The following is a 22,687-nucleotide window of genomic DNA, read 5'->3' as shown; positions in this document are numbered from 1 at the left end:
TCATCGCAAGAAGAACAGGAAAATGGAGCAAGAAAGTATTAAACTGATGCAAGGTATAATGAACGCAAAAGAGGAAGACAATTTATAACATGGCAAAGAGTAGGTATTATCAAGATCCCTGGTTATTATTTTTAATAAAAAAAACTTGTCAACGTATGACTATTTAAAAGAATATCGTAGTTTCGCTTGGCAAAGTTTTCAAGGAGTATTAGATGCATATAACCTCGATATAAGGATCACTTTACATTCGGAAAACATAAAATGTTTCGCTGGCAGTGACTTTGACCGTCCTGCATCTGAGCAAGGTTATATGCAAGGCGACTTCCTATACGATCACCTTCGATGTTCTTGGAAAATCAATACGATATTGGACTAGGTTAATTGAGAAGACTTTTAATTCAATCGTCACTATTCAAAAATACGTACAACATATTATATTAGTTAACGGTTTTAAACGCGAGATACCGCTTTAAATCAAATTTGTTTTTCAAGTTTATTACATAAATTATTCACATCACACAAATAGGCGTGTTCCTATGTCATCTAAAGTCTACACAGTTGACACTATTCGCATACTTACGAGAAAGCATTTCAAAGAATTACAATGTTTTAACATCCAGTTCGTGCAAAAGATAATTAGTAGGAATTCTACAATTTTCATTTTTACATCTTAAAGCAAAGTACTTCATCCACCTTAAGAAACCAGTACATGTAATTCATCGATTCCAAGAATTTAGGCCAAGGACTTTCATTTAATACACGAATTCTCTTACAATACGTATTTATTCGCGCCCTTCTTCAAATTATGCTATTAATCTCAGCCTTAACCCTTAACAAGTTTTGATAGGTATCGGTAATTCAATAAAAAAACTGGACGTAGTATACCAACGCAAACGTAACAATGTTACAATACTATAATAGTATTCATCATAAGACCAATTTTATTGTGACATTCCACTGTGATAGAAATAGACAAACAGGTGTGTTGTTAAATCTGCGTCCGCTGATACGTTGTCTCATCGGACGACTGCTGGTGGCGCCGTAGGGTTTTAATGAGTATGGACAGACAAGTTCTTACAAAGCTCCAGCATAAAGGAGCTGCTGGAATCTATGCATAGATAATTTTTCCACTATAAAAATGATAATTAGACTGTTTTTGTTTTTGTTAATAACGGTTTGATTCTTGAAACTGTTTTAAAAATTTAACTTAACCGTCTAAACTTGCATAGAGCTGTGAGTCAGTCTTAGTGATTAAAAAAAACTACCACATGCCTGAGCTACTTCAAAATAACATTTCATACCTCACAATCGACACTCAAGTGTATAATGTTTTTGACCCCTGTCACGCTCGATGAAATCGCAAATTATATTAACGCTCCAAATCCGATCATATTGCAAAGACCCTGACTAATTTTGACCAAATTGCTTGCCATAATTGAGGAAATTAAGAAAAACGACACGAAATATACTTTTACCAATGATAATGCTGTACTAATTAACGTGCCTATTTCAAAATATATTTTTATAAAACCGCAAAATATTTTTCAATTTAATTATATTTTTAATTTTTAAATTATTTCAATAGGCATTTAAACTTGTCAATTATGAGAGAATTTATTACCAAACTTTCTTCTGAACGAGTATAAAATTTTAACGAAGATAAGTTTAAACAAGCAAGATTATACCCAAGTATTGTGTGAACAGGAAACTTGAGCTATTCAAGCCAAGTGCCAACAATCGATAAAATTGAAACATTGCAAACATGAACAATAAGAACATAAAACCGCGAAACCCAAACATTAATAGTTTTTGAAAGTCGTCATCTTGTCAACAAGCTAGAACAATGCTGTTAATGTTTGCGCGTAACATTTGCACAAGGGTACATAAACATGGCGATTGATACACCCTATTTGCCTACTATATGCAAGTACCATCATGAAAGATTACGCTCTATACATCTGTATCATTACAGAGGACCTTTAGACCTTTAAATCAGGTTACAACCGAGAGCCGTACTAGAGAAATCAGTCTCAATTACAAAATGTTTGAAGTTTTCTTATTTGTTCTATATTAAACCATTCTTATTATGTCCCTCACACAATCAGCTAACAGCCTTAAAGCATTTCGCGAAAGCCAATGAACTACCTCTTAATAACGTATAAACGTTTGCGTTCATTACACTTTGTTACAACATTGACACGTTGATACAAAAGGGCAAATGAGAGTCGAAATAATATCAGCCATGAAAGAAAAACAAGGACATTTTAATTATGTGCAATGAGAGTAGTACGAATAAAGACGACTTCTCAATCTGTGTTATACGATAGCATACCTATTAAACCTGACAACTTTCACTAGAAGTAAAACGTTGAACACTTAAGATAGAAGAAATTTTAAGGCCGGCAACGCACTTGCGAGCCTTCTGGAAATGTGAGTGTCCATGGGCGGCGATGATCACTTAACATCGGGAAAGCCTCCTGCCTTCTGTTACAAAAACAGAAGTCAAATGTAATTAATAAACTCATTTGTAAAACCCAAACTAAGATGTATATGTATAAGGTTAATGTTGTGACGTAAATCGGTATTTCAAGTTGGTTTACCCGCATTATAAACATACATCATCAAAATGTGCCTTTAATTGGTCCGTAAGCGAAATTCACCTTATAAGTCTGAATTTTTCCAATATATATCCAGACAAGTATGTATTCTATTGTCACACAACTGGAGGTTATCAGTCGATAACAATGCAACAGTGAAGTGGATGAACTGATAAAAGATTGCACGACCCTGACCAGTTATGTACATTTATGTCAAGTGTCAAACTTCAGGTTGTGACACTTTCAAAGTTATAGCTTCGTCTATATGCATAATTTATAACCTGAAAACGGCAGTTTAAGCGAATTAAAACAACGTTTCACATTCATTTCGACGAAGAGGAAAAACAAGTGCATGGCAATTAAAAATACCATATTGAGCGGGACTTCCCTACATCGAAGATGCACGTAACAGGCAAAGAAATGTTCAAATTTAAAGTCAACTCTAAATGACCTCATCCTAGTAGAACAAAGAGATAACGAAGCATTCACGCCGCTTACGTCAGGTTCGTTAACGCGACCATTATGTGAATTTTTCACCAATTACAACTTATTAACTATGAATTCAACTAAAACATTCCATTGTCAATGTGTTTCAAGGATTTATGTCATTTTTATTAACTTTTATCTCAGTCTAGACTTACGCAATACCAACGCATTATTCGTATCATACGAAATAGAAATGTCATTCAATTTGTTTATTGATAAGGAGATCTAATTCTGTGGCGTACATTTTGGATGACGTAAAGAAGGCGTCGATGAATCTATAGCATAATAATAGAACTATAGCTAAAATCATTTACTACATATTAATTACGTAAATTAAACTAAAACTTTAATTTTTATTTAAAAACATATTTATAAAGTAGGTTGTGCCCATAATCTGACCTGATAGCATAAAACTAATAACGAATAAAAAAAACTTACATATTATGCAAATATTCAGAACAGATAAGTCTAATATATTTGCTTGAAATACAAGAACAAGAACTGCTTATAAAATTTAATGTATACAATCAAAATTATAATTTTAAAGATCCCTACGATAATTCAAGTAATATCATAAAAAGTTTCCCTTTGAAAGTCATTATTTCGACAATTTTGAAGATTTAGAGAATTTTTAATATTCAAACAATAATGCTACTTGCATTAACAAACTTTTTGCTTGCGCAATTTGAGTAGTTATCTATCCCGAGCCGAGTAAAATATATTCATTTGAAATATACCAATATAGAAATTCCAAAACGCAACAATGCCTAGTTTTCGCAAAGAAATGTCGCATCTCTCGCCTATTTGTTACAAATACCAGCCACGAACCAAAATACGTAAAAAGTTAATCCGTATGGCGAATGCTACACGCTCGATAATTATCGTGATATTTATCGTGATATCTATCTTGTATTTTTTTAGTATACTACACACTCGATACGGATCGCGTCAGTACGACGGTAAATTTCATTGAGTACACTCGTACATTTCGTGTTACAATATGAGTAACAATATTAAGAAAGCTTGCGTTGCCATTATTATTATTATTATTATTATCAGTATATGCTGATATACATCAATATCCAAGACTTTGAATTGTAAACATTTTCCGCTGCAGCACCAGATCGTTTCAAATCTGTTATTTTTTAAATTATTTTCTGTAGTTTGCCTAGTTTGCATTTGAGGTGTCCCATATGGCCGATTTACACGTATTAAGTTGACTAAAAATTTACTAAATATTAACTTAATTTTAAGTAACTTAACCCGTGTAAACAGTGAATTTAGTAAGAAGTTGCAAGTTAAAATTTAGTTGCAACTAAACAAGGTAGAATAGAATTTTGTCTATTTTTCGGTTAAGTTGGTGGGCGTGGCTAATCACTTGACACGTTTGGACAGGCAAAATTTAGTTAAATTTAAGTGAAAAGCATAAGCTGGCGGAGTCATTGCAAAGCTATGCTTTTGCTTTCGGCGCTGGAAGCTCAAAAACATATCCAAAACTATTTGTCCGATATGCGTATACAACAATTAATGAATAGTAGTAGAACCCCTTCCCCAATGAATAATAGTAGCCGTTTTACTCCTTCGCCTTCTTCAAATACGTATTACGTTGAGTCCCCAGAACCTTCACAATCATGTATTGGAGCATACAATACAGTAAATCCCCAATCAGGAAGAGAAAATCCTATAATATTTTGTTCTGTGGTCGTCCATCTTGAGCGAATAAATGAGTTTAACTAATTATTTAGTATTTTTACGTGTAAACGGTTACTTAAAATTTAGTTAAGACTTGGCAACTTAATACGTGTAAATCAGCCTATACTTATAGGTAATGTTTCTAATACAAGTATGAATTCTCTATATTATTCCGCCTCCATATATGCGCGTCCTCTTCCATCGCTGGCAGAATAAATACTGACGCGATAAATATCGAGCAGAGACTAGACGCTCGATATTTATCGACGATAATTGATACGGATCGTGGATTTTTAGATTTCTAGAAATCCAGCGATCCGTATCACGGATCGTGATACGCATGTACTACACATCGTAATTTTGGATCACGATCCAAATATCACGATAAATATCGAGCGTGTAGCATTCGCCTATCTATTTTTACAGTTTCGGTTTCGGCATCTAATAAATTAATTCGTGGATAACGATTTGATTTACACTTTACTATGACAAAAATCGAACACTATCCTAACGCAAAATTTCATCACAAAAGCACATCTGCCATTACTATTCAACAGTTACAATAAAACCGGTTAAACATGGTCAAGCAATCGATTAACATGATGTCAACGTAGGGCTCACCCTTGATGGTCGACCTTTAATTCCCCAATCAACCAATGACCTTGTGTACATTCTGAATACATAGGAGCAGTCACTAAAAGTTATTGCGATGTCAATTACATCTATCAAATTTATACTTTCGACGGAACGAACGTAATTTACGAAAAACTTTAGTAAATTATTATTGTTGTCTTAAAATAACACATATTTTTACCTTTTTTTATAAGTACCTACTTTTCTTGTTTAGTATTTATAAAGGGTATTTCAACAAGAAGTTTGTTTTTCAATTGTGGCAACACCGAGAACGTGATAGTTTTGACATTTAGTTTTTGGCGGTATTCGTAGCAGGTGCTTTGGCAATTATTACAATGAATTCAATTTCGCTCGAAAATCGCATTAAAATAATTCAAATCCACTATAAAAATGGTGGTTCTGTTAAAGTTACATTTCGTAAAATTCGTGATATTTTCGGCCAGCATAATCGTCCTTCTGAGACCGCTGTTAAGAATTTGGTCGCGAAATTTGAGTCGACAGGCTCGGTACAAAATGTGCCAACACCAACACGTGTTCGACCGGGTCGTTCAACAGAAAACATCGCCGCCGTGAGCCACAGTGTTGAAGAAGATCAAAATTTGTCAATTTCACGACGTTCTCAACAATTGGGGTTATCCAAAAGCACAACATGGCGAATTTTGCGAAAGGATTTGGCTTTGAAGCCTTACAAGATTCAACTGGTGCAGGAATTAAAGCTGATCGACCATTCAAATCGCCGCAGATTCGCTCAGTTCATTCAGGAACAACCTGCTGGTTTTTCTGAAAAAATCATTTTTTCAGACGAAGCCCATTTTCATTTGTCAGGGTACGTCAACAAGCAAAATTGTCGCATTTGGGCTTCTGAAAATCCTAAAGCAATTATTGAGAAGGCTTTGCATACTCAACGTGTTACTGTGTGGTGCACTATGTGGTCTGGAGGCGTGATTGGGCCGTTTTTTTTCGAAGATGAGGCTGGAAATGCGGTAACAGTCAATGGATCACGGTATCGCGAGATGTTAACCACTAAATTTTGGCCTATTATTGATGACATGGATATCACTGAAATGTGGTTTCAACAGGACGGTGCCACATGTCACACAGCCAATGAAACGATCAATTTATTGCAAACCAAATTTCCCGAGCGCATAATTTCGCGAAATTCAGCTGTTAAGTGGCCAGCCAGATCGTGTGATTTAAAACCACTGGATTATTTTTTGTGGGGCTATGTTAAAGACAGAGTCTATACGGAGCCAATCGAATCGATTGCAGCCTTAAAACTCAAAATCCGTGATGTCATTAACGAAATAGACCCTCCATTTTGCCAAAAAGTGATTAAAAATTTTGATGAAAGAATCAACATCTGTCAGCGTGGTCGTGGTGGACATTTGCCAGATATCATTTTTCATTCATAATTGCCAAACTTTTCTCTTTGTAATACAATAAAAATTTTATTCATTTTCCTCTAAATTCTTTGTTTTATTTTGTTTTAGAAAACAAAGTTCTTGTTGAAAAACCCTTTATAACTCTTTAGATATAGGCAAATATTTTATCATAAACTTTTTATAAGATATCTCATAAATATATATATAAATGTAAAGATATCATCAAAATGATTCTTCTCAAGCCCAATTTACAGAATAAAACATAAAAAATAAATATTAAGCCATAAAAAAATAATTGCACAATACTTATGTTAATCACTATATTTTAAGTATAACAATTTATTATATGGTATGTGTTAAGGAAGCCTTTGTAGTTGTTAATTATTTCATTATAAATAATGGCATATTTATATTCTTATACTTTAAATGATAGGTAAAATAAGATCAGACAAGACAATACAATCAGCAATTAGTTATTAGGAAACTATTATTTTATCATACATAATGTGTGTCCATAATAAAAACCAAACTAAAAAGAAGTGACTGACTTTAACATTAAAATTTATTCTATACTATATAAATAATACTATATAAATTTATCTATATAGTTTTCTGACAACACCCAGCAATTTTTTGGATATCCAAGTTTCAAAAAGAAAAATATATAGCAAATAATTTAATCAGTATGAACTCTTTGTATATTATGCATAAATTATTATATTCTATCTTCACTCATGTAATTAGAACGCAACTGAATCATTTGTGTTATATAAAAGAATTTCTCTAAATAAAAAAAATCACTGGTGAAGCATTCTGAAAAAATTTCATTAAAATATTATTTTGTTTCATATTTTGTTTGAAAACAATTTATTTTTAAATAAAGAAAATTAATACAAGTTTTTATTTAAAAGTAATTAAATAAAAACTTGACACAGATCTTAGTAGTAATATATAGTGTTGTCTATGTACCATCATAATATTAGAAGTCTTTTATTTATATTTTTCAAACACATTATTAAGAATCATTATATAAATTCTCCTTAAGAAGTAAAATATCAAATTTAACCAGTAAGTTTATATATTCTTGTATTAAAACTTTAAACCACTTATTTACTGTATTTGTATTATTATAACAATAGACTTTCATATTTTTGTAAGATAAATATAATTTCTAAAACATTTTTGAAATATTTTTTGGTACAAACATGAAATACAACACGATTAATAAAAAATAAGCACAGGATGCCTGACATCTACGTATATTAAAATAAAATAAAAATTGACAAGGATCCCTAATGGTGCAAATTATTGAAGTCGTTGGTAATGTTATAAATGTTATATTTGCTTCAAGCACCAATGAATAATAAACAAAGTAACTATATCTTCAAACATTGTTTCTTAAGCAATTTTACTTACCAAATAACATTTTAATTAATAGGAATTCAGTGTTCACATCACAAACTGTTCCGTCCATAAATCGTCAACATTCACTATTCAGATTAGAAACCAATAATCACATAACTATTACGAAAGTCACTTAGCAGCAATTTGTTTTTGTTCAGGAAGAACGTTACTAAATAAGTACTAGTTTTTTTACAAAATTATACTAGCCAACGACCTAGCCTAACGTTCGGCCATTATTTGACGCCGAAAACTAGCGAAAGCAAACGTCAATTCTATCTTCGTCATGACAGTGACAATATATGGTGTAACCTAAATATGGAATGTTGCTATTATTCAAACACACTATAAAAGTTACAGTAAATCTTTATATAAGTTGTAATGTATTTATTTATTATTATAAACCAAAAGAAAAATGAATAAAAAAAAAATTTAAAATTATATTTTATAAAATATACTAATGAAGCTATGAAATTGAGTGAATTTGAAATATCTGAGATTGCACCTAAGGTTCTATCAAATAAAGATTTGTTGAAAGCGTGTTTGTGTGCTAATAAAATTCCATTCAAAGTTTTGTCGATATAGATAATTTGAATTATTATTTCATATTAAATACAGTAATAACGTTTGTAACAATTGTCAGTTTTTTTTTTAATTTACCTTGGAGCATGTAAAAAGTATCTATGTACTTACATCTATTTGATCGATGATCTGTGGATGACATGCAATGCACGAAAACTTTGAAATATTATTGTATTAACAGTTTTCTTTAAGTAATTTTAAAAAAATTATATTTTAACGAGAATAATGGTTAAGATTAGCGATGCAGCTTCAGCATTTAAAACTTTAAATGGCATTATTTGTGTTTACAAACCGCCTTGTGTCCCTGTTCGACAAATTAAACACGTTATTGTAACAAATTTATGTAAAGGTTAGTGTTTATTGATGTAAACTTCAAACAAAGTATAGAAGTAAAGTGCGATATTACAACTAAAACCATTAGCCATATGAAATGGGTCTACAATTAGTTAGTTAAATAAATCAAATTATATCTATCTGATTTTATGGATCCCCTGTGGTGATTGTAATGTAATGGATGATGGGGAGGGTGTCCTTTTTACAAGTGTTTAATTAGATAGCACTATACCGTTAAATTACTGTTACTACTGAATATCTAGATTAAACCACTAATGTTTGATATCAAAGATATGTTTAACTTACCAGTGACTGGTTTCCTTGACATTAATAATTTGTTTACTTGTATATTTCTTTATTTATTATAGAAACTTACATCTTTATTCATTAAAATAAATTTTGGCTTATTGCACTCTTTTAACTATACTATTTTGTCCCTTTCTATCAAATTGTGTTTATGTTTGCTGTGATGAAAATGGACAGACTTTAGTTTACTTCAAACAGTACTATTAAACTTTTTGAATTTTCAACATTTCAACAATATTGCGATTAATGTCTGTCTACAATAAATAAAACATACTTAGGATATTATTTTATATCCTAAAAAGGATCAGGATTCTCTAGGTTATATTCATTTAAGCTTTTGCTAGTAGAACTTATATTGAAATATTTTCCATTTTGTTACATTCTAGTATCACCGCTTAGATTTGTAGGTTTTCCTTGGTAGCTGTTATAACACAAGTTATTACAGATCTAAATAATCTTCCTGATCGACCACTGGAACAGCGTGTTGAAATAATGGGGGAAACCAATAAAACCATGGAGGTACGAATAGTACCAAACTATGCAGATGACCCTCTAGCTTGTGGACCGAGATATATACATGATGATTTTCGATGCAACTGGGCGACACATTTGGGTCTGTTTAGCAGTGGTATTCTCTGTAAGTTTTTACAATGTGAACAAAGTTAAATAAAATTATATTAAGATTATTATATTTAATGCCTCAATTTTAGTGCTAGGATTAAATGAAGGTACAAAACTGTCATATCATATAAATATTGGACGTCCAACAAGGGCATATAAGGTTCATGGCCAGCTTGGTAAAGCAACAGATACTTTCTTCTGGAATGGCCGAACAATGGAGCGTACAACATATTCTCATGTAACAAGAGAAAAGATAGATAAAGTTATTGCCCATATGCAGGCAGCGCACCAGAAAACAATGTATCAGTAAGTATACTAATTGTTTTTCTTAGCTTTATTATTATTTGTTTATTTAGAATGAATAGTGCTTTAACTACTTACTACTTCTTACAGATTGTCAGGGTTACATATGGAATCACAAACAACTTATGAGCTAGCAGCAAAAGGATTAATTCGTCCTGCTAATAGTAAGCTGCCAGTTATATATGGCTTAAAATGTGTCCACTTTGCACCACCAGATTTTACATTAGGTAATTATTATTCTTTAATCACAAGTTATGATTAATAAATCACTCTGGCAATACAGTTTGTGTTGATGCAATTTTAGTAAATTAAACTAAACAAAATTCCATATGAACTATATATGTACAGCAATAATCTGTATAACAGAACTGAAATCTAGGTATTTATTTGAATTTTTTGTTTTAGAAATACAATCTGTTAATGAGTATGACAAGTATTTATGGACTCTAATACATGATCTAGGAGTACAACTGAAATCATCAGCTTACTGTACGGGGGTACAATGTATTAGACAGGGCAAGTTTAATCTAGAACATGCATTGTTAAGAAAACACTGGAAGCTACAGCACATTATAGACAATATGGATTTATGTCGACAAATATTAGAGGAGAATGAACAAATGCTGTTACAAAGATCAACACACCTAATGTAGTAAAACGGTCAAATACATCTCAAGATTAATTACAAAAAAAATATGTTATATTCTGTACATTTATTTATACCACAGTGAGTCTTAACTATAAAACTTAGATTACCACTAATTAAATTTCAATTAGAAGAACTTGTTGGTGTATTAGCTTGTTTTTCCAACTGTTCAATCCTCTTGTGTCTAATCATATTAGACAGAATGCCATTAAACGAAGTTGTTTTCTTCTTTGCTGAACCACGCAAAGTGTCTTCTCCTTCACGCCGAACACGTAAATGCAGAGAACCCATTTCATCCATGAAATCAAAATCAGACTTCTCTTCTCTTACTGGCGAAACTTCCATTGTTTTTGGCTGATTTTCATTACTCACTGGAACTGGAGAAAGGGCACGTCGGCCTGGACATTTCCATTCTAGGCTAATTGTTTCGTTAATTTCAATTGTTTTGTATAGTTCTTCTAGCTCAGTGGGATCTGGCATCCAACTTTTCCCAATCACTATGCCACTAGATAATATCTCGTCATCTGAGCAAGGATAATCCCAGTCGTCCCCTTGACTTTCAGTGCCCATTATAAATTTTTAATTATCATAAATATAAATTTTTTATATCGCTGAAACATGTTTACATTTAAGCAATTTTTTCGTAATCACAGATAAGTTGTGAAATGTGAACAATAAATGATTATTTAACCTAACATCTGTGACGGATTACCTGGGTTACCACTTTATTAATTTTATTAATCTGCTATAGAAAAAAATACCGATATATCGGCGATACTTTGGGTTTGCCGATATATCGGCATCAGCTATATTTTAATTGCCGATTCAACGATACTTTTCAAATTTCACGCTTTAAAAAAATAAATAATATAAACGTGCATTTTGTATGATCTAGTTTGTTGCAAACGAGCCACGGACTATTGTTGCCCGAGAAATCCCCGCGTTTTATTCAATTTGTTGTCTCTATCATTCGCTTGGCGACAAAGCATTATTATTTATGAACAATATATGTATTTCATTTTGCTAGATACTATTTATTTATTAACACTTTCTTGCTTACAATATAAAAATTTAACATAATTAAATGAAAAGGAGGGTAAAAATACATAATTACATATAAACTAAAAAAGGCTACATGAAAAATAAAATGTGTACATTAATAATTTAAGATCAGTCTCACGTCAGTTAGTAGTTAGTACACAAATCTCTTGTTAAATTGATTAGTAGACCAAAATTTTTACTCGAGTCAACTGTAACGTAATCTAATAACTATGAGCTGGCAAAGCAGCTCATAGTTATTAGATATTATGGCTTGCGGGAGATCATTGAGACTCGATTGAACGTAGATTTGAAGATCTACTAGTTGGCTTTTAACTGCTATCGCGAGTAGTATTTTTTCGATACCAAATTAAATAAAATACATACAGAATTACAAAAATATTATCATTAATTAATTTTAATGATTAACAGTTATTTATTTTATTTTAATTATTACTATTGTGACTATTTTTTGTATATATTTTTTCAATAAAAATTGTAAACTTTAACTTAATGTATTTTACCTTAATTTAATATTAATCCAATAAGCGTTGCTATCGGTATCGGTATCGACGATATTTCTTTAAGAGTATCGGTATCGGTATCGCATCCCTAATTAACATAAATAAATATGTAAAATGTACTTACATAAATACAACAGCTATTTTTTAAATACTTCAACGTATTTTTAATTCATATTTGAAATTACCTCTCAAACTAAGTGTACAACAAAAACTTTCGACATTAAGAGGTATTTGATGTCTAGGGGGAACATTTTGTAGGAGTTGGCATCCCTGCTTTAAGCTTTACCTATACTTGAGTCTTGATCTGTGTTTGAATTTTAAAACATTAAAGCTTTGTAAACTAAAAAGCATGGGATTTGGAATAGTTTCTTCATCATCGGACAGTGATATAGAAAATGAGTCTACCGGAGAAGATAGGTATGTTTATAATGTTAAAGATATTTGTATTATAACTTATAAATCTATATGATTTCATGCAAGTTAACTAATTTTGCTTGTAGGTTAGGTAACTGTGAAGTATGTGGAGCAAATAAAGCTAAATATACATGTCCAAGATGTGAAGTGAAAACCTGTTGCTTGGACTGTGTAAGAATACACAAAGCGGAACTAGAATGCAATGGCATTCGGGATCGGACTAAATTTGTCAGAGTTAAAGACTTTACAAACACTGATTTGTTAAGTGATTACAGATTGTTAGAGGAATGTGCTCGATTTGTCTATTCTGTAAAAAAGGATGAGAAGAAGAAGTTCACTAGGATTGATAAAGACTTACCAATAGTATTTACTTGTTGTATATATGTCTTAAAATTTGTAGTGAAATTTAACTTGTCAATATTTAATATTTTAACGTTTTCAGCATCTTTATAAACTAAAATTAGCAGCAAGAAAAAGAGGCACAGTTTTACAGTTTTTGGCAAGAAACTTTACGAGAAACGCAGTAAATACAACTAAATTAGATTTTAAGAAAAATATAATATTTTGGAGAGTGGAATGGATTTTTCCCAATATAGAGGGGAATCCCCTTAAGTTCATAGATGAGAAGTGTGCAGAAGATAAAAAATTATCAGATTTGTTGGATAAATATTTGAACCCCGATGTGTTAGCATTTGAAGGCTCTAAATCATTGGGCTTTTATAGGTCTGCTGGACCAAGTGGTGTAAAGGTTTTATTGAAAGGTAAATTTATAATTTTTAGTCCTTCTTTTAAACATATTTGCCTATATTCCATACTTGTGCAAGTAAGTACAATTTAATTAGTCTTATAATTTTTCAGCTGAGAAAGTGAAGGGTTCACATAGAAAATTTTTTGAACTTGACCCTTCAGAATCCTTGTGTGAGAATTTATCAGGAAAGTGCATAATTGAATTTCCAATTGTATTTGTGGTAATCAAAGACCATGCTTACAATTTTGACATTATTTCACCAGGTAGGTTTACAATTTATGATTCCGATTTGTTATTTATTATAGATGTACTCAACAACTACTTAACCTATTTGCTTATCTAGATGTTTTACAGTAAAAAATTAAAGAGACCAATTATTATCATCAGAGAGAGCCATTTAGTCTACTTTGTCTTCCATGATAGGGTAACTTATAAATATAGAATTAACTGTTTACTGATAGGTACTTGTTTAAGTATTCAGTACTACAGGTTTTGGTTAATAATTTATGCTCCTTTACAGAAGATGAATTTGACTATGATAATAAAATTGAAGATAATCCAACTATTAGGGAAAACAACTCTGTTTCTTCTGAGCCTCAAAGTAAGAGAAAAAGAGTATTGCTGACTGAAAAAATTGCTCAGGAAAAGAAAAAAGAAATTGAGAAGGAAGTTAAGGAACATAGAAAGAAACAACCTAAGAATTTATTATTTACAACTGGTTACTCATCAGATGAAAGCATTCATACTGACAGTGAAGATGAAGTCATAAAATAAAATTTACCTTAATTTATCAACTACTTCCAATTTTAGTTTTTTTTTTAAACAATATACAAAAAAACAATCAGCCTGAGCTCCTACTATGTGTACAAAATGGAAATAAATAATAAAGTTATGTTTATTTATTTACATCATTTCAATAGCAATCAGCTTACTTTCTGTTAAGATAAACAAATAATCATTAGTTGCATTTATACCTAAAACTCCACCATACTTTTCAACATTAATAACAAATTGTTGGCCCACTTTTATGTTCTTCATACCTCCTTCTGTCCGTTTTCGCAATTGGCATCCAACATTACTAGAACTCTTATAGATAAATACATGGCGTGTGGCTTCACAGACAACGCCATATGAGAAGTTAGGAGAACATGTAACAAATTTTCGATTTTGTTTAGATGATTGTATGTATCCAAAAGCCATCAGTGTTCCTTGATGTTTCACTGGCCATATATCAGTATTAATTAAGTGAGGGTATGGTTGCCAAATACAAGCATCAACATCATGACGTAGGCAGAGGGCTGGGACTCCTTCTGTTTCTAATTTAATATTAAACAGAAATTGGTGGACACTAAGAGGGACTCTATGTGTAGTTGTGTGGTTACTAGCATCTAAGCGAACTGAAACAAATACAAAATTTAAAACAACTCTTTCTCAATTTTGAATTGAAATATTTCTTACCGTAATTACCATTGTTTAGTTTGACAATTTTAAAATCAATATAATAAAAGAATAAATATTGTATTAATTAGTCATATAATTATTTTACGTCTTGAATGATATTCATCCAATACAACTTTGAGAAAACTTAAAATGTATTGCTTACCTAAAACAGTATCCTCTTCAGAAGCTGCATCACATTCCTCTAATTCTTGTGTTGATAAGCCTTGCACAGTTCTATCAGGAACTACTTCTGTATCAGCACACAAATGCATTAGTCGTCTATGAGCCTCTTCAACTAAAGATGCATCCATAATTTGCTCTCCATTTTTGTCCCCGCCATCAATCAGCTCTTCCCAAATCATACTATCTGATTTAGTAATAAGGACATCCACCTGACCATTTTGCTGAACATTCCATGTTGTTAACTCACTATCAATTTTACTTTTCAATTTACCATTTACAAAGTCTTTTCCAGCATAAGTTATCTTTATACTCATAGGAGAAACATTTATAAGCAAGAGATTCTTATCAAATTTATTCTCTAATTGCAATGTAATTGTTACATCATCAGGGGTTTGCAACCAAGTATAAATGATTTGCCTTGGTTGCTCTGGTTGGGGTTCTACAATTTCTCTTTCTGAATCTAATGTAAATTTAAATGTATTGTCCGAAGCTATATATACTGCGGAACAATTGGTTTCAATTGCAGAATAATGGACAATACCCTTACCTTGAATCTGTTTTAAAACTGACTGTTTCCAGCATTGTCCATTATTCTCAAAAGTTATCCATGAGAGAACTGAATTGAATTGTTTATCATTTTGTTCTACAGACTGTAATAAGCAATGTAATATTTCTTTACTTTCATTTGCTTGAAATTTTGTGTCAACAATCACGAAATACGTGCCAGATCCCAGTGCTAAACAAGAAAAAGCTGTGGACCACATCTGTTTTTTGGTAACAGGGTTATTGCGCAGACCTGTATCTACTATATGTAAGTATCCAGTACCATCACTAATCACAGCTAAGGTAGAAGAAGCAAAATTTAAGCATAAATTAAAATGGCCAGACTTCCTTTCTTCATGAGCAGGTACATCATAAACTATACATTGTTGGAATGTGTTTGATATGCTTTCAAAGGATGTGTTGCGAACTTGTTGGTTTTTATCAATGTAGTAAAAATTGAACGCATGATCCCAGTAGTCAACTATTAAATGATTGTGTAGCGCAAAAAGTTTAGCATGTACAAAGGAATATTGCACTTCACCTGGAAAAAGTCTGTCTACATTTGAAATAAGTTCTAAGACGTGCTGTGGTAGAGCGTTAAGATTTAACTTGTAGCCTTCAAATTCATGATCTAATAATCGTCGATTAGGGCGAAGTTCTACCAAATTAGATGGTAGCATTTTTTACAGCAATTAATGGTTAAATAATAACGAATCTATTAATAATCTAACATCTACCGTATAAAACTACAGCCAAAGACAACAATCAACAATGTAAATAATAAATATGGATAATGGATTATGGAACAGTGTCAACACTCAACAGTCGTATTTAGACCAATTGACATTTAGTCGGAAGTGTCAACTTAAATTATACCGCTGTCCGCTGCTTGTTTGAAGTTGTACAAAATCCCTTCATACACATTACAGGATAAAAAAAAAGTTACTATATAGTAGTATTAGGAGCATTACAATAAATTGGAGACGAGCTCCGATTTAAATTCAAATCAACTGGGGTGATACGTTAATATCTATAGATAGTTATTTGTTTTCTTTGATGTATATTTACTAGAATATATTATAACCTTGTGGCTTGTGATAGATAGACATTCACCTGTGAATAGCCGTTACCATCACTATTCACTTTCATTCCATTAAAATTCGTTTAGCGTCAGTCATCAGTGGGTCACGCCTGTCGCAGTGATTTTGTCTCAAGCCCTATTAGCAAAAAAATATTTAAAAAATGTACATACTGTTTTAAATATTCTTATAATTTACATTTTTATTTTTCGTCAAAGAGTATATTAGTACTACTTACTAGTTTATTTTAAAGGAAAAAATGTCTTGTAATAGCAAATCCCAAGGTGACGTAATCATTTTTGATAATAGTCAAAATGTGGGTAGGTAGTTACGATTTCACCGACGATATTACGTGTTTTCATCTAATCGCTATAGCGCAATACCTTTTATTATTGCAGAGGAATTGTACACATACATGAATGTTGATAAATTACTTTCGACAGCAGAACGTCATAACTGCAAATTTTGGAAATGTCGCACTGTTGGAATTTTAAAAAGCGTCAATGGTCATTTTTATTTAAACGATGTAAGTTTAAAAATGCTGATAATGGTATCTAATACAAATAAGTAAAAGCGTAACCTGAGTCAAGAATAATCTATTTGAACATATGGTATTCACTCTCTTAAAAGTGCATTTTGTAAATAACACACTAAAGGTCTTAGGTTCGACAACTTGGGAAACAATCGTTATGCAACCGCTAGGACTAGACCGACCGTAAACCACCAGACTTAACTTAATTAATAATAAAAGATATTTTGCGTTTTATTTGTAGTCTCCTTGCGGCTACAATGGGTATGGCTTAAAGAATACCTTGGTGTAGGTACCACGGGATTAGAGATCAATGTCTTGAAACTGCAAATTTTGGTAAAAATACCACATAAATTCTATATTTTTAATGTTTTAGATATATGAAGAGTCAAATCTACAGGCACCAAAACTCCTAGTATCAATGTTGTATCAAGATGACATACCAAATAGTATATTACCGATGACTGTTCAGCTTTTTGGTATAATGCAGTGGATAGAAAAACCAGTTTTATTCGTTGAAATAATACATGTAAGTCAATATAGGGTAACCATATTTGATAATAACTACAGGTATCTTTACAAGACTGGTTAGGTTGTTGAACAGAGGTTAGACCATATCTTGAAAGACAATTATAGCAGGCAAGACGTGTAACCACAGATTATGATTAATACGGGAATCTGCTGTTTTGAAACAGTTATGTGATTTTTTTTTATAGGTTATAGAGCAAAGCATGTTATATTAAGGCTAACGGCACACTGACATGTATATGCTATTGCCTGGTAGACATGCTGGCCCATGTGTACATGAAAATCCTTTAGGGTCAATTTTTTTAGGAGCTATGACTACACAAACAGACAACTCTGTCAAATTTCTGACACACTCTTTTTGGTGCCCATACACCAATAATTTTTTGGGTTCATAATTTGTTTAAAGTAATTTTCTTTCAGATAATAAATCCAAGAACGGCTGTTAACATACAAAATTCACTTAGTTCTATAATAAATGATCATACAAACAACAAACCTCTTTGAACAAATAAATGTGAAGAATAAACTTTATAGGTAGTATTGCATAAGTAATTTATTGTTCCATTAAACTACCAGAGAAAGATGATTTTTTGTTTTAAGGCCCTCAACCTAGTTTTCAAAATCATGTCTAGCCGATGACAGCTTGTATAATAATCTGCCTATCTCATTATTTCAAAGTAAAACTGATAATATATTAATCTATAAAAACAACACATTTTGAAAGAAGGCATTTAATACTTCTTAAATAAATAATAATAGGTGTAAACATTTACAACATTCCCTCACCACTTCATATAAAAATAATATATTGGCAATACATTTTAACATCAAGCTACATTATATTATTGCATTTTTGCACTGTGCTTGTTAATCTATTGCTATATTTGTTATTCAATTATGTATATTTTACACTTAAATGTTATGTCAGAGAAATTCCTTAATTGAGAAAAAATAAAGTATATTCCATAAACAAATTTTAACTAGAGAATAATGAAAATTTATAGATGTTGTGAAAAATTATATGATAGTCATACAATATTTAAGTGTAACATATTGTGGAATGCAATTTCCTGTAATAAGGACTAAAATGGTTTATTCAGTCACTTGTGAGAAGATTTTCAATAAAATATATTACAATATTTCACATATATGCCAGTGACAACACAACAATAATTTCAAATAAGAATGTTTTATAAACACCTTTTAAATTTTTGTAATATTACTTACACAATGTGTTTGGAAATTATTAGACCAGTTATAATTTGTTTCTTTATTGGATAGGTTATTTTAAGGTTCAGTTACAAAAAATGGGATATTTTTATTCCAAGTACAAAAAATTTAAAGGTGTGTCACCGACATACACACTTATAAGGATTATCTCTAAAGGATCCAGAAGTACAAGACAAACACTAGCAACACCACAGCCCCAGCAGTGGCCTTTACTAACATAGATTTGGTGTTGAGGTATGTTGCATCTTTCTTATATTTTTGAGACATCATTGAGAGATTTTGTGTCTTTGTGTCTAGTTCTGGAATTGAAATAAATTGATAAGATCTTTGGGTAGTAATAAATGAAATTACCTTATTAAAAAGTGTCCAAAAATATTGCATGTATAAAAACATTACACATTTTGTTAGTACAATTTAATAATGACATTTAAGTAAGTATGGAAGTAGTTTATATTGATATGAGTTTAAAAATCTTAAATAAATCTACTACCTGATAATATTGCCCCTCGCTGCAATACATCATCAATGTTTTGCATCATAATTCTCTGTACATCTCCTAACTGACCACCAAGTTGAGCAGCAGCAGCACCCCCTGCTGCTCGCCGAGCTCGGGCTCCGCCCTCGGCGTATTGTTTACGTGTGCGCTGCATCCACGTATCGAACTCAATAAATGTGTAAGGTCGGGTCACAGTGTTTACCTGAAATAATTATAAAATTTGTATGAAATACATTAAAGTGTTCTTAAAAAACTGTTTCAGAGCAGAGATGTGGTTTAAAAAAGCTTGCTCACCACATAGTGAAAATAATAATATTATAAACTAGTAAGTAATTCTGAGTAAAATTATAAGAATGTATAATTACTACTAACTAAATTATTATAAAATACAAATTAAACTAAACACAAACCCTCTTTCCATACTGTAAATAGAACTCTTGTGCAATTTCTTCTAAGTAACTAAAGGCAAGTCGCTTACTGTAGTTTCTCTCGCACAGCACAAGATAACAGATTTCATTCTCTATCAAATAGCTGAAATTAAAAAAGTTGTACAACACATGTAACATAACTAGTTCTCCTGAAAATTAAAAGGGGATATGCTTTTATTAAGCTTAATCTTAAATTAAATACTAATTATTGTTATTATTAATATCAGTTGAGGCTTTACCCACACATATTTGATGTACAAATTATTTTCTCTTCAATATTACCAAGACATGTTACAATTATCTACCAAATACAACTTAACATAAAACAAATGTCATAACTTAATGAAAACATTTATGATGCAATGTTTATGAAAATAATTATAAAATGAAAAAAAAAGAAACAATAAAAAGAAGCTGGAGACTCACTGAAATAGATAAGGCCCTGTTTCTATGGAGCAACGGGTGGGTGATTGTGGACTTAACTTTCTAAACAGCATTTTGGCCTGGTTCTGATACTCCAAAATATTACAGCCACTCTGCAAACCACCATATTACATGAATTAAAATTTAAGCATTCCCATATGGAGGAATTTTTCTTAAAACGGAACATCGAAATAATAAATTAAATCTCTGAAATTTCTAAGGGTCACAGGAAGAGCAAATTAAATAAGAAGACATTAAAAGAACGCAAAATAAGGAAAATTATAGCAAAGTGTTACAACTATTTACTTTTTGTTCTTATTCTGTGGAAAGAAAAGTACATTGATTTCTTCAGAAAGAAAACAAACGTCTTTAGACTACTGTCTACCTGGTCATCTTCTTGCATAGTTGCTGCTAGAGGTAAGCCATCGACCACTCGCGCTATCATTGTCATTAACACCATTTTGTCTTCGTAGCAAAAATAATACAGAATTTATTGTTGCAGATATTTTCACTTTATCCTCTATCTTTAATTTTTCTTTTCATTATTATTTCCTTAGAAATAAAAATTAGAACATATTATATTTTTAATTATACTGACAATCGAAAATTATGAAATTACACGTCAAGACTACCATGCACAGACCATAATATTATTACAATAAAAGACAATCTGAGTTAACGTCAACAGACACGTCATTCTTGTCATGCGGAATGATAAATTTAATTAGGATTTTCGATGCGTTCAAAAACTTGTTTAGCACTTAGTTTCTGGAAAAATATTTAGTTATCTGTCGCTCGGAACGTCGTTGCGTTGCCAATGTATCTAATATCTTAACGTAGGTTTTAGAACAAACCCTTTTTAGGGCGATATTCAGAGTAGACTTAGCGCTAAGGGTCACATCGAAGACACGCCTTAGCGCTAATAATATGACTCCCGTTTTTCTAAGCGTATTGGTATAATAAGACATACTCTCGACTTTAACTTTTTTTTAACATGTCACATATAGGGAGTACGTAGATAGTATTATAAAAAGATCCTCAAAGCTTTCTGGTTTCATCTCCAGTACAACAGGGAGTCTTACCGATCCCAGTGTTGCTGTTACTATCTTTACCAGCTTCGTTATAACCATATTGGAGTTCAATAGTTTTATCTGGCAATTTTAGCACGTTTATCCATATAAGTTCCTCGGGTCGGGAGTTGTTTATACAATGGAAGATGTTTTCACATCCCACAATGTCGAACAAGCGTTGCCAGAAACTCTCCAATTAATAGGTTATGTCGCTACCATAATGACATTGCACAGAGTTTTGACATATTTCATGGTTCTCTGGCCTCATCTAAGAGTTGTTTGTATTAACACTGTTTTTTTTGGAACGAAATTCCTTATCGCGCGTTGTGAAAGGGGGCTAGACGGAAAAAATTCTTACGAAAAGTAGTCACGACACTTTTTTGCTAGCTGCTTAGTCTTGTTGGAACGAAGTTATCGAGCGTTGCGAAAGGGGGCTAGACGGGGGCTAGACTAGACCAATTTTTGCTATAGTTGTTATATTTTACATTTTCGATTTAGCTATCGCCAACGTCCATACCACGTTGAATACACCGGTTCTCGTCCGATCACCGAAGTTAAGCAACGTCGGGTGAGGTCAGTACTTGGATGGGTGACCGCCTGGGAACACCTCGTGATGTTGGCTTTTTTTTTCGTCGTAAGATTGGTGTCGAGAAAATCTATCATACTGTTATGATACCAATTAACATATAAATTAATCGAAAGGAATTTCGTTCCATCCGGGTGTCCCTTGACACCTCTAAAGTTTTTTCTGTAATAGGAGGCAAACGGGCAGGAGACTCACCCGATGTTAAGTGATACCGCCGCCCATGGACACTCACACTGCCAGAAGGCTCGCTAGTGCGTTGCCGGCCTTTCAAGAATTGGTAAGCTCTTTTCTTGAAGGATCCTAAGTCGAATTGGCTCGGAAATACTTCAGTGGGCAGCTGGTTCCACTATTTAATGTTCAATGTTTATTGTAGGTATCTACTTGATGTCGCTGGTCGTGTCCACATGTTATAGGGACGGCACCGCTTTTTATATATGTGCGTCAAT

The 22,687-nt window shown here is 32.0% G+C and overlaps 6 protein-coding genes and 1 non-coding gene across 13 annotated transcripts in view; 4 read left to right on the top strand and 3 right to left on the bottom strand.

The window, feature by feature from the left end:
• LOC125063290 (protein FAM102A) overlaps nucleotides 1-8,453 on the bottom strand; it is a 72,790-nt gene extending 64,337 nt beyond the window's left edge. For 3 of the 7 annotated variants that reach the window (XM_047669667.1, XM_047669664.1, XM_047669666.1), the window contains exon 1: nucleotides 8,207-8,453. The gene's annotated coding sequence lies outside the window, so the exon portion shown is untranslated. The remainder of the gene's footprint in view (nucleotides 1-8,206) is intronic. The other 4 variants (XM_047669668.1, XM_047669670.1, XM_047669669.1 and 1 more) reach the window with 2 other exon arrangements.
• Nucleotides 8,454-8,923: 470 nt separating this feature from the next.
• LOC125063597 (mitochondrial mRNA pseudouridine synthase Trub2) lies at nucleotides 8,924-11,037 on the top strand. The gene is made up of 5 exons (XM_047670106.1): nucleotides 8,924-9,122; nucleotides 9,858-10,049; nucleotides 10,123-10,339; nucleotides 10,427-10,563; nucleotides 10,742-11,037. Exons 1-5 carry the CDS (start codon nucleotides 8,999-9,001, stop codon nucleotides 10,987-10,989), a joined length of 918 nt encoding a protein of 305 aa, XP_047526062.1. The 5' UTR covers nucleotides 8,924-8,998; the 3' UTR covers nucleotides 10,990-11,037.
• A 1,786-nt stretch (nucleotides 11,038-12,823) lies between these two features.
• Nucleotides 12,824-14,608, top strand: LOC125063505 (box C/D snoRNA protein 1). Its single transcript, XM_047669985.1, has 5 exons — nucleotides 12,824-12,961; nucleotides 13,045-13,321; nucleotides 13,401-13,719; nucleotides 13,817-13,969; nucleotides 14,227-14,608. The coding sequence occupies exons 1-5, from the start codon at nucleotides 12,894-12,896 to the stop codon at nucleotides 14,478-14,480; spliced, it is 1,071 nt and encodes a 356-aa protein (XP_047525941.1). The 5' UTR covers nucleotides 12,824-12,893; the 3' UTR covers nucleotides 14,481-14,608.
• On the bottom strand, nucleotides 14,591-16,632 carry LOC125063504 (nudC domain-containing protein 1). The gene is made up of 2 exons (XM_047669984.1): nucleotides 15,310-16,632; nucleotides 14,591-15,103 (listed from the first exon to the last, which is right to left on the bottom strand). Exons 1-2 carry the CDS (start codon nucleotides 16,550-16,552, stop codon nucleotides 14,610-14,612), a joined length of 1,737 nt encoding a protein of 578 aa, XP_047525940.1. The 5' UTR covers nucleotides 16,553-16,632; the 3' UTR covers nucleotides 14,591-14,609.
• A 185-nt stretch (nucleotides 16,633-16,817) lies between these two features.
• On the top strand, nucleotides 16,818-18,539 carry LOC125063527. Its single transcript, XM_047670014.1, has 4 exons — nucleotides 16,818-17,271; nucleotides 17,350-17,477; nucleotides 17,857-18,009; nucleotides 18,429-18,539. The coding sequence occupies exons 1-4, from the start codon at nucleotides 17,211-17,213 to the stop codon at nucleotides 18,510-18,512; spliced, it is 426 nt and encodes a 141-aa protein (XP_047525970.1). The 5' UTR covers nucleotides 16,818-17,210; the 3' UTR covers nucleotides 18,513-18,539.
• A 184-nt stretch (nucleotides 18,540-18,723) lies between these two features.
• Nucleotides 18,724-21,238, bottom strand: LOC125063526 (vesicle-trafficking protein SEC22b). The gene is made up of 5 exons (XM_047670013.1): nucleotides 20,971-21,238; nucleotides 20,589-20,698; nucleotides 20,145-20,265; nucleotides 19,729-19,936; nucleotides 18,724-19,537 (listed from the first exon to the last, which is right to left on the bottom strand). Exons 1-5 carry the CDS (start codon nucleotides 21,043-21,045, stop codon nucleotides 19,389-19,391), a joined length of 663 nt encoding a protein of 220 aa, XP_047525969.1. The 5' UTR covers nucleotides 21,046-21,238; the 3' UTR covers nucleotides 18,724-19,388.
• A 920-nt stretch (nucleotides 21,239-22,158) lies between these two features.
• Nucleotides 22,159-22,277, top strand: LOC125048505. The gene has a single exon (XR_007116828.1). It is a non-coding gene; the product is annotated as a 5S ribosomal RNA (ribosomal RNA).
• The last annotated feature ends 410 nt before the right edge of the window (nucleotides 22,278-22,687 follow it).

This window comes from Pieris napi, chromosome 3, assembly GCF_905475465.1.
Source record: "Pieris napi chromosome 3, ilPieNapi1.2, whole genome shotgun sequence".
In the NCBI taxonomy this organism is placed as follows: Eukaryota; Metazoa; Arthropoda; class Insecta; order Lepidoptera; family Pieridae; genus Pieris; species Pieris napi.
This window is presented reverse-complemented; position numbering and strand designations above follow the sequence as displayed.

Bases quoted from the DNA above. Each gene is read 5' to 3' on its own strand.
- LOC125063597 (XM_047670106.1), top strand. From the start codon at position 8,999: ATGGTTAAGATTAGCGATGCAGCTTCAGCATTTAAAACTTTAAATGGC. The intron at 9,123-9,857 runs GTTAGTGTTTAT...AAGTTATTACAG, and splicing joins TGTAACAAATTTATGTAAAG to ATCTAAATAATCTTCCTGAT. The intron at 10,564-10,741 runs GTAATTATTATT...TTTTTGTTTTAG, and splicing joins ACCACCAGATTTTACATTAG to AAATACAATCTGTTAATGAG.
- LOC125063505 (XM_047669985.1), top strand. From the start codon at position 12,894: ATGGGATTTGGAATAGTTTCTTCATCATCGGACAGTGATATAGAAAAT. The intron at 13,720-13,816 runs GTAAATTTATAA...ATAATTTTTCAG, and splicing joins TGTAAAGGTTTTATTGAAAG to CTGAGAAAGTGAAGGGTTCA. The intron at 13,970-14,226 runs GTAGGTTTACAA...GCTCCTTTACAG, and splicing joins TTTTGACATTATTTCACCAG to AAGATGAATTTGACTATGAT.
- LOC125063504 (XM_047669984.1), bottom strand. From the start codon at position 16,552: ATGCTACCATCTAATTTGGTAGAACTTCGCCCTAATCGACGATTATTA. The intron at 15,104-15,309 runs GTAAGCAATACA...TATTTGTTTCAG, and splicing joins TGAAGAGGATACTGTTTTAG to TTCGCTTAGATGCTAGTAAC.
- LOC125063527 (XM_047670014.1), top strand. From the start codon at position 17,211: ATGTCTTGTAATAGCAAATCCCAAGGTGACGTAATCATTTTTGATAAT. The intron at 17,272-17,349 runs GTAGGTAGTTAC...TTATTATTGCAG, and splicing joins TGATAATAGTCAAAATGTGG to AGGAATTGTACACATACATG. The intron at 17,478-17,856 runs GTAAGTTTAAAA...TTAATGTTTTAG, and splicing joins GTCATTTTTATTTAAACGAT to ATATATGAAGAGTCAAATCT.
- LOC125063526 (XM_047670013.1), bottom strand. From the start codon at position 21,045: ATGGTGTTAATGACAATGATAGCGCGAGTGGTCGATGGCTTACCTCTA. The intron at 20,266-20,588 runs GTGAGTCTCCAG...TTTTAATTTCAG, and splicing joins ACAGGGCCTTATCTATTTCA to CTATTTGATAGAGAATGAAA. The intron at 19,538-19,728 runs GTAGTAGATTTA...TTTCAATTCCAG, and splicing joins GCGAGGGGCAATATTATCAG to AACTAGACACAAAGACACAA.